The sequence below is a fragment of the Dendrobates tinctorius genome, unplaced genomic scaffold (assembly GCF_039654945.1).
Source record: "Dendrobates tinctorius isolate UK_male_01 unplaced genomic scaffold, ASM3965494v1 ptg000171l, whole genome shotgun sequence".
In the NCBI taxonomy this organism is placed as follows: Eukaryota; Metazoa; Chordata; class Amphibia; order Anura; family Dendrobatidae; genus Dendrobates; species Dendrobates tinctorius.
The window spans coordinates 17,664,747-17,681,867 of NW_027361838.1; the positions used below are offsets into that span (position 1 = coordinate 17,664,747).

The following is a 17,121-nucleotide window of genomic DNA, read 5'->3' on the forward strand; positions in this document are numbered from 1 at the left end:
TGTTGGAACGGAGTACTTCATCTTGCCTTAGAGGTTGACTGAGCCCCTGACCTGGAGGACACAGCATGGATGCGGGCACCTGTATGCACAACAGACTGTGAGTAAAGCTTTGGAACTACATGCCCTGGTGTCCTCCGCTTATTCCTGCACCAACCCACTCAGCACTGATACAGCTATATGCTTAACACCACACCGCTCTCCTCTCCTCACGATCTCTCGAACTACACTGCCCTGGGACTACAGCCCTACCTGTGGAGGGCTACACCATCATTGCTGCACCACACCATCAGTCCCAGAGGATCTGTCTGCAGCGTCGGCTTAACCCCTTCATTGACGAACACCACAGGTGGCATCACAAATCATTCATTAATAAACTTTAAGCATCATCCGCACACTCAACATTTTCCCCCTTTTACAATGGACGCCCAGGGCCACGGACCAGGTCACAGCTACCGTGACAACTCCCTTTGAAATCCACCGGGCCCGGCTCCGAGTACCCCGCCGCCCAGGGTGAGGGCGATCCATTTTTGGCGTCATGAACAGGATGACGAGAAGCCCGGTGCCACCGGGTTCTGTGTGCTGAAGATTTATTGGACTTACACATTGCTGAGAATGTGCAGAATAACCAAATTAATAGACTGTAAAATGGACTCTCAAAATGGCCGCCGGCACGGTGAAGAAGGGCGTGACAACATGGGTGGTCCTAAGAAAAGAGCGCGAACTGTCCTGGGCCTCCCCTGTCTAAACTTCTATGCTACAGCAACATGGCCCACCCCCAGAGGGGTTCGTATACTGGCCTGGTATTGAGGAGTAGGAAGAGGACGCCGCCCCCAGAAGGAGGAGCGAGAGCTGGTGGCGGGAAAAGAGCCTGGGAAGAAGGAGGGAGAGAGCGAGAACGCCATATTGGGAGAAGGAAGGACGTCTGAAGAGCACGAGGAGGTTGAGCTGAACTTCCCCGGCGCAATGGCTGAAGGCTCCGACCCTGCTTCCATGATGGACCGCCGGCAGCTGGAGGATGAGATTGCACAGCTGACACACCGCCTGCGGCTGAGACAGGAGGCTCTCTGGACTCTGAACTGGCAGCATGCGCAGGAGGGGCCTAAACCATCGGTACCTCCATCACCGGTACCCTCACTATCGGTACCCGCCATCGCTGCTATATCACCAGTACCTACGCCCGTGGTACCTGCACCACCGGTACCCACCGAGGATGCCCTGGTCCTCCCTCTGGCAGCACCTGCGGGACCTGAGGCTGCCGCGATGCCATCGGCAGCGCCTGTCACCATCTCCCGGCTGCAACCACCGCTGAGCGCCGACTGCTCTGAGGAGTTACCGGAGGGCACGGGAGCTGAGCAGGAAGAAGCTGGACTGCTGCCTGGACCTAGCGCGGCTGTGCAGGTCCCACCGGAGGCCCCTGCGGACCTGGAGACGCCATCAGTTCGACCACCGTCTCCTGCCTCTGACCCGGCAGCTCAGGTTACCAACGCTGCCAACGGCTGTCGCCCGATGCCAGAACCGAAGCCGACACAACATCACTGGGAAGCTCTAGGAATGACTGCCGCCCCTGTAGCTGGGAAGGCCTCAGGGTGCACCGTTGCTGCAGCATCCGGGCAGGTTGTGCTGGACCTGGTATGGGACCGGGATTCGAGTCCCTGGGGAGAAACACCTGAGACCCTAGTGGTAGTGCCCCTGTCCACTGTGGGTAGAGGCCGACCCCAAGAGGTGAAGGAGGAGGAAAAGTCCTATTGCCAACAGACCCTCTGCCAGCTGGCAGCCGAGCAGAAGGAGCGGGAGCAGCAGAGAATGACAGTACTGGGCCCTGATATGGACAGAAAGGAGAGGGTTTGTGCCGGTCATTACGGTCCTCGGGACTCAGCAGGATGGAGTCAGGTCCTGAATGTTAACCAGGAATGGGGGTTTGGATTTATCTCAGACCCCCAGAGGATCTCTGTAAGAACAAAACCGTTGGCACAACCCTGAGAATTGTAGGTGGTGCCCAAGTAGGATCCCAATCCGTGAACTAAATATATATAAACTTGGCACACACCAAAGGTTTCTGATACAGAAAGGTGATTTTTAATTACTTGTGCTTGGGATTCGCGGCGGATACTGCGTCCACACTCCACAAACCACCACGCAGTGGGACGGCTTCATGTGCCTCCTCACAGGATTGGTCTATCTCACAAAGCCCAGTCACTAAGAATCTCACAGTACAATATATCGTACATTGATGAAGGTCCTAGACCGAAACGTCTGTGTATGTATGTACTGTTGTATAATTAAAAATCACCTTTCTGCATCAGAAACCTTTGGTGTGTGCCAAGTTTATATATATTTACCCCAGAGGATCTCTGACCTCTTCTTTAGTAGGAGGGATATTGAGTCTCACCTCCGGAGGGCACACCCTGCCCGTGACTTGCACCCGGGAGAATATGTGACCTTCACCCGGCATGAGGGGTTGCATGGCTGGTACGCCATTAATGTGCACCGCATCCCAGAAGATTTTATTGCGGCCTACAAAAAAGGAGAAAGCGTACGTTCCCCTGGCAGGACTACCACCCACCATCGTATTTGTCCTTGCAAAAGTCCGGCAGGTTGCGTCCACTGAAGTGCAATACCCCAAGGTACAAGTAGCTGTCCCTGCAGTACCACAGGCAGACGCCCCCAAAATTCCAGCTGACTACCGGCAATTCATTAATCCGCCAGGAGGTGGGCATGGACATCCAAATCTTCTCCCCTGAAAGCAGCCAAGGAAACCAGCTTCCACTACCCCAGGAGGAGACCCCTAATAAAGAAACACTCCAGTAACTGACTAGTTGTTACCCAGGAGGGTATTTGCACCGTTGTGCCTTCTTCTTTGTTATCATGTTTTTCTTTGGTTTTGCAAGTTTTTGCCTAGTTGCGTTGGCAGCACATTTTTTATTGAATTGCAGAGATCATGGACAATGAATGATCCACAGTGTTGTAAATAGTTGCACCTCTCATGGTGTCCTCTCTTGGTTTTACATAGATCTTTTATGAATAAGAACTACCTCATCATGGAGCGTAGCTCCAACCCAAGGACACTGCAAGAAATCCCGGCTGGGAGCGGTGTCCAGCACGTGCAAGAATTATTGATGTCTTAATGTGATGCATTGTGTGATGTGTATTATAGAAGTGTTGACACATTTTATAGAAAGCTTACTGATAGTAGTATTTAGGTATTTGATTAGGAATGGATATTTTATAGAATTTGATAATGTTGAATAAAGATTTAAATGCAGGTGACGAACCAGGCATCCGCGGTTGTCACCTATGTCCATTGGAGACAGTAAAAGAGAATATGGAAGATAAAGAAAAGAAAAATGTGTAGATGATAATAACTGGTAGTGAGTTTACTTCCATAGCACTTTAAAATGAGGTAATTATAGACAGTCTGTTAAGCTGTTTTGCAATGTTCAAGAGTGAGTGCCTCCCACATTGGGAAGTTTAGATAAGAATTGTTTATCAGCATTCAAAAATTTTGTATGTTCCTTTGTTTGTCTAACTTTGTTTCACTTGCAGCCCACAGATGTGCTGTTTAATGGGGGGGTATGTGGCGCCCCTGAGGGTTCAGTCACCACAGAGGTACTGCACCTCCTCCTGAGGTGTGGTACCCCACCATTCAGGTAAGGTGGAGACTCCGGACCCCACTCCAACACCTGCATACCAGACAACATAGTAGTGTAGCAAAGCACCCTTTGGTGGCTCCCTGCTTGGAACACGAAGCGTGCTGGGAGGTGGGTGGAGTTAGTTGGCACCAAAAGAGCGGGAAGAGTTTAGGATTGAGTCAGTCTGACAGAGTCAGAGGAAGAGTGAAGATCCCCTGATCGGGATGGATGAAGGAAGTGCTGCAGCCGACCTCAGTGACCTGGGTACGCTGGCACAGGAAAGAGACATTGATGGAAAGCCTAACTCTCTCCATAAGAAAGAAGAATTAGTATGGAACGTAAGGAGAGGAGGACCATGGATTAGGGTTAGAGTAGAACCCTTCTCAAGTTCACAGCGCAAGGCCGGGGTCCGGTCCCCGAGGTTGTATAGATACTAATGGTCCTGCAGCAGACACCGGAGGAATAGAAGTCGTCACCACTTTATTCCCACACAAGACTTGAGGGCACAGCAGCAACGAGAGTGAGCCGGGACTTAGTAGGAAGGTGTCGCTGAAGCAGGCTACAGCTGTCTGCCGTACAAGTAGAGTTCGTAGGAACATCTGACAGGAGGAACTCCAGTGTAACTCAGTACTGAGAGTACTTCACTATAGGCACAAAAGGGAGATGTTCAGAAAAGGCACTTATGTTGGCGGAGTGTTGGAACGGAGTACTTCATCTTGCCTGGAGTTTGACTGAGCCCCTGAACTGGAAGACACGGCGCGGATGTGGGCACCTGTATGCACAACAGACTGTGAGTAAAGCTTTGGAACTACATGCCCTTGGTGTCATCCGCTTATTCCTGCGCCAACCCACTCAGCACTGCTACAGCTATATGCTTAAAACCACACCGCTCTCCTCTCCTCACGATCTCTTGACCTACACTGCCCTGGGACTACAGCCCTACCTGTGGAGGGCTACACCATCATTGCTGCACCACACCATCAGTCCCAGAGGATCTGTCTGCAGCGTCGGCTTAACACCTTCATTGACGAACACCACAGGTGGCGTCACAAATCATTCACTAATAAACTTTTAGCATCATCCGCACACTCAACATTTTCCCCCTTTTACAATGGACGCCCAGGGCCACGGACCGGGTCACAGCTACCGTGACAACTCCCATTGAAATCCACCGGGCCCGGCTCAGAGTACCCCGCCGCCCTGGGTGAGGGCGATCCACTAACATATTTAGTGTATGAATAACTGAAATACGCACTTAGACTAGAGAGTAACTTGCATAAAAGTGACATGTGTCTAGTGACTAGTATGTTTGTGACATGTGTCTAGTGAGTGACAGGCATGTTTGGAGTAAGTGTCTAGTTTGTGACTGGCATATTTGTGGCATGTCTCTAGTATGTGACTGTCATGCTTGTGTCATGTGTCTACTAGTGTGTGATTGGCATGTAAGTGGCTTGTGTCTAGTGTGTGAGTGGCGTCTAAGAGGCACGTGTCTATTTCATGACTGCTTTTCTTCTATGTGGTGTCTATCTTACGTGATTACGTCTATGTGGAATGTGTTTAGCGCATGACTACGTTTATGTGGCATTTGGCTAGTGATTGACTTGTGTTTATGCGATATGTGTTTAGAGCATGACTGCCATGTATGTGTAATGTGTCTAATACATGAATCACCACTATATGGCATGATTCTAAAACATGATTAGCGTCTATGTGGAATGTGTCTAGTGTGTGATTGGCATGTTACCGGCATGTGTCTAGTGCAATACGATCCCTAGGAGGAAGCTGCATGCGAAACACGCGTTAGGGATGCTCATTTTGCCATGCAGTTTTTGTCTACCTCCTTTCACTTTATGCCAAGGTTGTTCTGATTCGTTCCGATACAGCTCCTAGCTATTTTAGCACAGGGTTGTGCTCATCCTATCATATTCTGGTTCTTATTCATCATTCTGAGTAGACATTACAAATGCGATACAGGAAATTCACCCTATATCTGAAAGTCTATTTACTTGATTATATGTTTTGCCTCTTTGAACCAGTGACTATACTCTTGTGGCGATTGCACACCTATTTCAATAGCAAACATTTTCTTTGCTGATATGTTTTCACTCCTAGTGAAGATCATTTTACACAATACTCTAGGTGAGGGTTTTTTCCATCTGCTATATATTTCCTTTGTAGTATCCTACTCCACTTTTTATTTATTTTATTCCAATGCATACCTCTGGAGGTAAATTACTGACCCCTCTGTTTTTGTGCTAAGTTTGTAAATAAACTTTTATGGTGTGTGTATATTTATTACTATTTATTGGCTGCATCCGGAGGCTCCCTGTGTGGGTCACGCCTATAGGGCTTGTCACACTAAGCGATATCGCTAGCAATATCGCTATAACGTCACTGATTTTTGTGACGTTATAGCGATATTGCTATGTCTGATACTTACCTCCGACCGCTCCCCCGCTGGTTATCGCTGATCGCGCGAGAACGTCCTGGACTGTTTCTCGTTGTCAGCTTCCTGCTGTGACGACGAGGGACGCGTGCGGGAGGACGTCTTCATCGCCTCGTCTGACACGTATGTAGCGACCCCCGACCCCTGAGATGTTGCTAGTGAGATCTGCCTGTGTGGCAGCTCACTAGCGACCACTTAGCGATGTACCAGCGATCCTGACCGTGTCATATCGCTGGTCGGGATCGCTGGTACATCGCTAAGTGTGACAGTACCTTATGTCTCACATTTTCCTTTTAGATTTTTTTTAACATGACTAGAAATTTGTTCAGTAAAGATTTATCTATTATTTGTTCCTGGCTAATACTCCTGTTTCTATAGGTGTTGTGTATGCAAATTGCCTCTTCAGAGAGGAAGAGGACTTGAACTCTATAGCGCCACCTGTTGGTAGTAGCGATCCTACAAGTCACAATCAACCCTTTAACGAGTCTTGTAATATGACTTAGGATAAAAGCCAAATCAGAATCTCAATTTGCAGACACAGTGTTTCAGGCTATTGGCCCTCGTCAGTGGAAAGTATGTTGTGTTGTGGTAATTGTTATGGGAAAGCCCTTGATAACATTGGTCTATTGGGTATTTATGTGTCTAGTGGGTGACTGGTATGTAAGTGGCTTGTGCCTAGTATGTGTCTGGCATGCTTGTGGCATATGTCTAATGTGAGGCTGGCATGTGTCTAGTGTGTGACTGGCATGTGTCTAGTGTGTGACTGGCATGTGTCTAGTATGTGACTGGCATGTGTCTAGTAAGTGACTGGCATAAGTCTAATGTGTGACTGGCATGTGTCTAGTATGTGACTGGCATGTGTGTGACATGACTAGTGTGTGGCTGGCATGTAAGTGACTTGTGTCTAGTATGTGACTGGCATGCTTGTGGAATATTTCTAATGTGTGACTGGCATGTGTCTAGTGTGTGAAAGGCATGTGTCAATTGTGAGTGGCATCTAAGTGGCTCGTGTCTACTTCGTGTCTGCTTCCCTTCAATGCGGTGTCTTTCTTGTGTGACTAAGTCTACATGTCATTTGTTAAGTGCATGGCTATGTCTACGTGATCAGACAAAACTTTGGCCCGCAGCCCCCAGTGCCCCTCTTAGCCGCTTTCTTCTCTAAGGGGTATGATTTCAATATTTACTTATAGAGTGATACTCTGTCTGCCGCCATGCTTTCCTTTTCTCTATTTTTTGTCTTAAAAATGTCTCTATACTCCCTAATGATCGTTTGGCACATAACATAAAGATGCTCCTCAACGAGATACTTATTCTATGATCTATCCTACATGTTATTTTTATTGTATATATTTGTCTGTTATTTTTATTGTATACATTTTATTTTTTCAGCGACTATATGATAAAGGCCGTTGTGAGGCCAAAACGTCAAAAAAGCTGTCACTTCTTCACCGTCCAATAGAAATAAAGATTTTCCACTTTTGCAAAAATCCACGTGTGCAGTGACTCTAGTGTGTGACTGACATGTAAGTGGCATGTGTCTAGTGTGTGACATTGTCTATGCGGTACTGTATGACTTGAGTTAATGTGGCTTGTGTTTAGTGAATGACTCACAACTAGGAAGCATTAATCTAGTTCATAACATGTATCTAGTGTGTGACTTGCGTTAATATTGCATGTGTCTATTGTGTGACTGCAGATATGTGACATATGCCTAGTGTGTGACTGGAAACTACTGTATGTAGCATTTCTGGTGTCATAAAAAGAGAGGGGTCCCTATGTGGTTATGTAGTGCCATAACAGAGATAGGGTCTCAAACACAATTCTTGGATAGAGGCCCCAAGTTGACACTGTTTGCCTCTAATAGGAACAAGTTTTATGACCCAAAAGCTTCTGACCATGAATACTCAGCTTATTTTCAATCATATGTTTGCAGATGGGTTTTACAAATACCTACCAGTGCAATTCTTTGCCAAGAGGGCATCACCATAAAAACCATCTTCACATCGTTCACAATGGCGCCCTGCTGTATTACCAATGCATCGAAGACATTCTCCGGTCAATGAATCGCAATGTCCATCTACAAATGGGTCAATATTGCCGTTACAGTCACAAGGGACACAGGCTCCTCCAGGCACTAATGGGTTTCCAAAGTAGCCATTTGCACACCTAGAATAAATACAGCGTTCATCAAACCTGATCAGATTGACAATTGATCCTGCAAAAATACAGCAGATCTGCCAATGACCTGCAGATCAATATAGTAGCATCATTCATCCTTCAAAGCAGCAAAAATATTAAAGGCATCTGACATAACACACGTGACATCATAGGACTGATTAGAAATAAGCATTGCTCTCATCAGAGTTGTAATCACATGGCCATGATACCAACAAGGCAGAAAGTGCTATTTTCTTTCACAAAAAGTTTCTCTTTAAATATTAAAAAACATTGACATTGTTAAAAAGACAAAACAGCAACAACAAATAAAGTAGGAAAAAAGTGCTAACAATTCTAAAACTACATACTTCTCGCATTGGGTCCCTGTATAGCCAGGTGCACACTGGTCGCAAATAATTTCTTCATCATTGGACAGATAACAAGTTGGGCTGAAACTGAAATAATGTGAAATATTGATTATTAAAAAAAGATAAAAAGCAAAGCACAGTTTTCTCTCTGTTCTAAGCATTAATACATCCAAATCACAGATGTGCAGTAATGTTTGTCGCTGTTGGTGGCCTAAGACTACCCTAACATATGAGACAAACCTATGACTTTATGAAGAGAGGAAGGTAAATAAAATCTGGTAATAAAAAGAAAACTATATTTCTCACTTATTAGAGGAGACGGTCAAAGGACAGGAACAAGGCTGGCAGTCATTGGGCGTGCCATCAGCGGGGGTCCCATAGAAGCCTGGCAGGCACTGGTCACAGTGAGGACCTGTAGTGTTGTGCTGACAGCCCTGAAGAATATAAATTATGATTTAGTATTAAAATGTGCAGTAAAACAAGCTTTTTCATTAAAAAAGGCCATTACAGTTTAGAATGTGCACATAAATACATAAGAAATACACCACAACGTCACATTATCTGCAATCTGTGCAGTGTCTGCTGTACAGTTATCTGCTGACCCGCACACTGTGTCAGCAAATAACAGCGGCACAGACACAGAGTAGAGGTCATATTATCTGGTTACAGGCAATGAACTGATTATATCTTACTTACATAACATGCGCCATGGATGTCGCATTCAGTTGCATGGCCGTTACACTCACAAGGCTGGCAAATGCCACCAAAAAGGGTCCCTCCAACTCTGTAGTATCCCGGGATACAAGACTAGAAAACAGATTCACCATTCCATTATTTCTGGTACACCATACTACACTTAACTGGACTATGCTAATGTAAAAGGAGTGGAACAGAGAAGAGTAATGGAGGCTTGCTAACTTGATATTTTATTTTCTTCTGGAAAGCTTATTAAAAAAAACAGATGTCAAGATTGTTTGATTATCCAGCGTCCTACACCTGGTACATCTGCCAATCAGCTGTTATTGGTGTCGGAAGTAATAAATCCAAAGGGAATTCGTAGTTATATTCCGTGCTGCCGCTGAGACAAATTCCAGGAGACTGCTGTAGGATTGCAGTGGTTTTATTCAACGCGTTTCAGGGTTCTCAAGCCCCCTTCATCAGGAAATACCATGAGACCGGAGACCCCTGAAACGCGTTGAATAAAAACACTGCAATCCTACAGCATTCTCCTGGAATTTGTCTCAGCGGCAGCACGGAACACAACTACGAATTCCCTTTGGATATATCATTTCTTCTGGTCACTAAGGACCTGTGGATCTGCAGCAGCTGCTACCTACATGCTCTTATCTCATCCTAACCAGGTGAGCAAATTTCATGATATACTCTATCCTTGGTAACGTGGATAAGACCCTATTGCGCTTTTTGTCTCCCTTTTTTTGCAATGGTGTCCGAAGTACCATCTCCTGGTAGTGGCCAGGGCTTGGAACTACACAGCCGCCTCCAATTCAAATCAATATGAGGCGGATGTGCAGTACCCTATGGCAGCCACTATCAGAAGATGGCCAGCTATGCATGTGACTACATGCGGACGGCGGATTCCGCCACCGATAACAGCTGATCGTCAGGGGTGCCGGGAGTTAGACCCCCAGACAATCAGACATTGATGATCCCAAGGAGGAATCATCACTGTAAAACTAGAGGACAACCTCTTTAACATCATAAACTGTGAACTGTAAAATGATGATAGTTACATGTTTACAATTTTTTGACAGCTTAAAAAAAATAATGAATGCATCATTTTTTTTTTACAGAGAAGAGATGAAAGGCTGCTGATCTACCAGTTTTCTGAATGCTGAGTATTACCCTGCCCATACCACTGATTGTCAGACTTCTGTGTACACTGTGCATAGGCAGGAAGCTGCCAATCTGTGGTGAAGGTGTGGTTGGACTATATAACAGCAAGTTTACTAAACCTCTAGTGATAATCTCCTGCTGATAAAAAATAATTTTATAAAAACTACAGTGAGCATCTCAGAAAGTGACAAATCACTGGAAACAGGGTCTTGCTCTACATTATGCTACTCTCAGATTAGGAGGCAAAAACCTGGTGACAGATTCCCTAAAGTTAATGCTTAGGTTTTTATGTGAACTAAACATCTTAGAATCTAAACTGCTACATTTTAAACACAATAATACATTGTAGAAATCTAACTAGAGAGTGACCTATGATTATGTAATAAAATTATTAGTAGAGAAGTGAGACCCCAAATGGTAAAGTTCGGGGTCCGTGTACGGATCCCGAACACAGACTTTTCTCAGAAGTCTGTATTACTGTTCGGGTTCGGCAGCCCGGTCAAAGCTTGTTGACAGGCTGCAACGCAGCAAATCAACCAGCTTTTCCTGTGTGGGCACTGCCGGCCCCATCACAGCCATGTCAAGTTTTGGCATGGCTGTGATTGGCTTTCGCACTGTGTAACAAAAAATAGTAATTTAACAAAAGATGTTTAAATGATTTAAATAATTTAAAAAACTGACGTGGTGGCCCCACTATTTTTGATAACCAGAGCAGGTAAAGCCGACAGCTGTGGGCTGCAGCCCTCAGCTATCAGATTTAATCTTGGCTGATTATCAAAAATAGAAAGGAACCCGCGCTGTTTTTTTAAATTATTTAAATAAATAATTTTAAAAACCGGGGTGGGACCCCCTATTTTTGATAACCAATCAAGCTAAAGCAGACAGGGAGGCTGGTATTCTCAGGCTAGGAAGCCTTATGAGAATAATAGCAGCACAGGTGGTCACAGCTGCTGGCTCACACTCTGTCCTCTGTGTGACATCGAGGGAACCACAGCACTGTGACTGGCGGTAACGTCAGTAAGATAACCACCAATCAGAGTCTGTGTTTACCACGCTGTCACACAGATGACAGCATAGGAACCACCAGCTGTTTGGGCCTCCTATTCAGGAAAGAATAAAGCACCTACATATTTTTCAATTGTATCCATTACCTCACACGATGTGCCTGCATAACCAGGAGGACATTCACAATTTTCCACTTGTATAGCTGGCAAAAGGTCTATTACATTAGGGGTAGCTGTGTCCAAAGTTACTGAGCTTATCCTACAAACAGAAAGAGAGTGGTAAAACTTGGGCACTACAACAAGGCACATCTGAAAGTATAAAAATGATAAATTAAGAGAGGGGAATGTATAGCAAGATTTTTTTATACTTCAGTACATTTAATAAGTTAATAATATTTTCAATGTTAATAAAAGCCCAATGGGAAATGTTGAATTTAATTTGTGGTAACTTTCAGACATTAAAGGCAATCTGTAAGTAGGATCAACCCTCCTAAGCCGTGTATATGGGTTTAAAAATTGATCATAAAATTTGAATATAATGCTACCATGATATCTGCGATCCAACATCTTATTCCTGAGAAATCCATGTTTTTTAATATGCAAATGAGATGTTAAGACCTATGGGCCAGACACAGATCTCACCAAGTGTCTGCCTCCAGAGATTATTTTAAATGAAATGAGGTGTTACCAGTATGAGACATGTAAATCAGAAAAATAGACTGTCAGTCAATACAGGTCTCACACCAGTAACTCTCCCTTTCATTTAATATAAGCTCTGGAGTCAGATTCTCAGGGATATCTATGTTTGGCTAATAGTCCTTAACAGTTCATTTACATATTAAGAAAAACATGGATTACTATAGAATAAGACATCGGATTGCAGATATCAAAATATCATTTTATTCAGCTTCCTGTGACCTATATGTCCATATAGAGGTCTTAGGAGGGTTGATCCTAATGACAGATTCCCTTTAATTGAAATTCTACACACTTTGTAATAAAACGTTGTTTCAAATTCCACATAATAACTTGCATATTACCTGCTGACTGAATTCTTGGCAGTGTGGTAACTCGCTCTTATCCAGAACCTATTTATATCAGCGAAAACAGTCATAAGTCTGTCCCTGTCCACAGGCTTCTTTGTATAGAAATCTACGAAAGTCTCCGGAATAAGTTTCAGCTCTGCTGTGTATTCCTCATATGGCTGCAGCAATAAGCCATCAGACATTGTACCTATGGTAATTCCATTTCCCTATATGAAAGTATAATATACATCATCAAACTGGTAAATAGCTATACATTTTGCAGTTCCTATGGTTGCTATTTTATGGCTTTTTTACAGCTAAAACGTGGATTCACACAAAAGTGTAGTATTGGCATTCAATGGACTGTGTTATGAGCACAGTTCCGGGCCTAACGAGTCTTCTGTCCCAAAGAGTCCTATATGCATTTAAAATTATTAAGTAAAGTCAAGATACCAGTGATTAGGAACAAACTAATTTTTGTACTCTAAAATCTTATTCTCACTGAATGCATTGAGAGACACAGAATCAGACCCTCTAGGGAGGCAACGAAGGTACAGGACTGGGATGATGGAGGGAATTTTACTCACCCTTCAGATATCATTGGATGACTGCCTCTTACCCTGTCGATGACCTCATATGATTGAGGATCAATGGCACTTGGCTGCGACCACAGCCTTGGGAAATGGGTGAGTAGCTAACATGTGATATCCACAGGGAAGTACACTACTGAGGAGTGCACACTGAAGCCTCCCTTGGGCAAAACAAAAATGTGGGGGACATCCATGCCATATAAGAGGAAGAAATAAAGAAAAAAAATATGGAAGACCTGTAGAGGTCAAGTCTTCTGCCTATGGTCTTAGAAGTGTCACGACCCAGCTTTCGGGCGACCCGGGGCTCCTTCCTTGTCAATACCATAAGGGGGTGCCCTAGCTCACCCTATTTCCCTGGATACTTCTGAAGTTGAAGATGCCGAGGCCGCCACCCTTGCCTTATCTCCTGAATCACTTCGAAATATCAAAAGCTCCATTAATACTACCAGACGATTGGCACCAATTAAAAGTATTGGCAGAGTGTTCCACAAAAACAGAAGAGTGCCCCATTATAAACTGTGCCAGCAGAGTGAACTATCAAAAACAACACAAGCCTATTGCACCATCATTAACAATGTCAGCAGAGAACACCATCATATACAGTGCCAAAAAAGTACACCATCATAATCAGTATTAGTGCAGTGCAACATGATAAACATTCCAGAAGAGCGCACCATCGTAACCTGTGCCAGCAAAGTCCACCATGATAAACAATGCCAGCACAGTGCACCCTCATTTAATACCTATGGGTGGTTGGCAAGTACTTTAATCATAAATAGTAACACTTTGGTGGGAGACAGTGGATCTTATGTATAAAACCTAAAAAAAAGTATTCATGTTGCCATTAGTTACCAAATAGATTCCACCTTTCATTTTCCTAGAATTCTAAGAGGTGATCTGATTGAAAGCAATGAGTAAAAAGCAGCTGAATAGATTACCTGAATAACAGCATCAACATTAGAGATGATCTCTCCATCTGAACTCTCAACTGGAACATCATAAGATACTGTGTACCTCATGGATCCCCCATAAGATGTCAACTGTAATCATAAAATAATACAGAACTGTAAAGCCAGAATAAAAGATCTTTACACATTTAAAACCCTAGTGCTTTATATTATTTTATTGATTTATACTTTTTTATTCTATTTTCTGTATATGATAATCGGGTTTACAATGTAGCCTGAGCTGCTCTTAACTGCATGTGGCAACTACACCGACTAAGCAATCTGTACATTGGGGATGTTCACTGTCTTTTATGAGAGAATGTTCTAGGCATGCTCTGTGATCTGTGCAGAGGTTGCTGTGCAGGGAGGGAGAGGAAATAGGATTTGACCATTGCCTACTGTGAAGTTTTAAATCATGTGTAATCTGTGTATAGGTGACACCTTGCTTAGAAGGATAATGGTATGACTATTAAATGGTAATAGAGAACAGGGATCCAGTCAATTATGAGGCTCAGTGATCAGAGGAAAAAATTGAAGGTTTCAAGATTTTTTATTTACATAAATGGAAATAGCAAAAAATGTTTAACTTTAAAATATTTATTCCCACCAATCCCACCAAGGACAACATCTGCAAGGAGTTTGTATGTTCTCCCCGTGTTTGTGTGGGTTTTCTCCGGTTACTCCAATTTCCTCCCACATTCCAAAGACATATTGATAGGGAATTTAGATTGTAAGCCCCATCGGGGACAGTGATGATAATGTGTGCAAACTGTAAAGCGCTGCGCAATATGTTAGCGCCTATATAAAAATAAAGATTATTTTTATTATTATTATTTAAACATTTGTGATTTGTGAAATGTAGGACAATAACTCCACATGAACTTGAAGTGTCCTTAAGGCTGGAATCACACTAGACGTATGAAAAATTGGTCCTAGTCTCCCTGCCGAGAGTCGCACGAGTGTAACACGAGTGTCATGCGAGTACAATCTGATTTTTCACACCTAGCATCGGATTTAGGGTGGAGACACACTAATGGTCCGATTTTGATGCAGGAGAGTCGGACAAGTGTAATGCAATTGTCATGCAAGTGTTGTGCGTTTTTTCTGCGAGTACAAACTGATTTTTCACATCTAGCATCTGATTTACATCAGAATACAGTGTGATTGCTATCAGACTGCAATGCGATTTTAACATGAGCTTTTACATACAGAAATGTTCCAAGTCTTTTACACATCATTTAAAAAAAAAATATTCTTCAAAATATATTCTTCAGCCTGACCCACTCTGAGCTCTGCAGCATGGGAAAATGAACAGGCATTTTCCCACGCTCAAGAGTTCAGTGTGGGTCAAGCCAGCAGGCCGGCGGAGAGGGAAGACTCAATGACATCAGCGTTTGTCTCTGAAGCAAGCGACTGCAGCTTCTCATTCATTCTTCAGTGGTTTACAGCCAGGGCGGTCGCATTTAGCACTGCTCCTGGTTGTAAACTGTATAGCCCCCAGATATGGATTACAGCGTGGGACTGAACGCCGGACAGTTATGGTATATTGTTAGTTTATTATTTTTTCTTTATTACATGAGAACAAGGGTGTCGCATGGATTAGCAGAATAAAGATGGCAAACTGTGCATATTGTTTTATCTCATTAAAAGACTTTATTCAGGCTGGTTGTTTTTTTAACCACTTAACAACTCTAGGATTAGTAATGGATTAGTGTCTTATTGACTCCTCTCCATTACTAAGCCAGGCTTGATGTCACCTTACAATAGAAAAGTGGCATTAACCCCCAACTATTACCCCATATGCCACCCGCTACAGGGCAGTGGGAATAGAGAGGCTAAGTGCCTGAAATGGTGCATCTTAGAGATGCGCCATTTTTGGAGCGGCTGGGGACAGATGTTTGTAGCCAGGGGGGGCCAATAACCATGGTCCCTTCCTAGGCTATTAATATCTGCTTCCAGTCGCTGGCTTTCCCTCTCTGGTTTGGAAAATTGCGTCGGAGCCCATGCCATTTTTTCCCCAAAAAGATTCTTTCATTAAATACACACTATACTAATTATATTGGTCACCGACGTCTATATATCAAACTATTATGCATGTGTTTACTGTATGTAAACCATGTCTCCTATCCTGTCAGCTCCTGCATTGATTTTACAGAAGCCGACAAATGAATTAATGGCTAATCTTCTTTCTATTTCTCTATGCAATATATATATATATATATACCTATTCTATGTTTATATATGTAATCTATCTTTTCTATGCTAACCTGTCAGTGTGTTTTTACACTGGCTGCATATGAATTGCCGGCTTTTCATAGGACACTCGTGCATAAAAATCGCACAGCACTCTCATAGTGCGAGTGCTGTGTGATTTTTTTTTTATCGCACCCATTGACTTCTATTGCGGAATGCGATCCATTTTCTGATTACAATCGCAGCATGCTGCGATTTTTTTCCAGCCCGATCGTCATTCGATCCGAGCTGGAAAAGAAAACGCAGATGAGCAAACAATCATAAATTAACATTGGTCCGAATTCAATCCGATTTTTATCGGATTGAATTCGTCCGATTTCATCGCAAGTGGTCATGAGCCCTTACATCCGAATGCAGTACGATTGCTATCCGATTGCAATGCGATTTTAACATGAGATTTTACATAGAGAAATTTTCTGTCATTTACTCATCATTTTCAAAGGAAATATTTGTCAAACACACAAATATGTGTGACATCGGCACGAGCGCTGTGGGAAATTTTCCCACGGCGCTCGCACTGGTGTCTGAAAGGTGAAGTGAGTTCTTTGACCGTGAACTCGCAGAACCTGTCTGACGGCACCGCGAGCAGGAGAACTTTCTCACGCTCGCGCTGCCCTCAGACAGGGATTAGCAGTTAACAGGCAGATACTGAGAACATGCAACTATGCAGTCTGCCATCTAGATGTAGCAGAGCTAGACCCGTCGTGGGACAAATGGATTAAAAGCATCTCTGTGGAAAGGTGATTTTGCAGATGATGAGGGCATCGGGGGAATGGGCGAGGTCGTAAGTATGGTTTAATTAAGATTAATAAAGGAGTCTGTGTTTTTTTAATTAAATGACTTTTTTC

General features: G+C 43.8%; 1 protein-coding gene across 1 annotated transcript in view; it reads right to left on the reverse strand.

Annotated features, from left to right (window-relative positions):
• The window catches only part of LAMA1 (laminin subunit alpha 1), a 291,968-nt gene that overhangs the window by 137,300 nt on the left and 137,547 nt on the right, over window positions 1–17,121 (reverse strand). The window contains exons 13-19 of the mRNA XM_073550937.1: window positions 14,012–14,113; window positions 12,499–12,710; window positions 11,606–11,717; window positions 9,297–9,407; window positions 8,907–9,034; window positions 8,601–8,687; window positions 8,030–8,241 (exon numbers count right to left, since the gene is read on the reverse strand). Of these exons, the coding sequence (XP_073407038.1) occupies window positions 8,030–8,241; window positions 8,601–8,687; window positions 8,907–9,034; window positions 9,297–9,407; window positions 11,606–11,717; window positions 12,499–12,710; window positions 14,012–14,113 (964 nt within the window). The remainder of the gene's footprint in view (window positions 1–8,029; window positions 8,242–8,600; window positions 8,688–8,906; window positions 9,035–9,296; window positions 9,408–11,605; window positions 11,718–12,498; window positions 12,711–14,011; window positions 14,114–17,121) is intronic.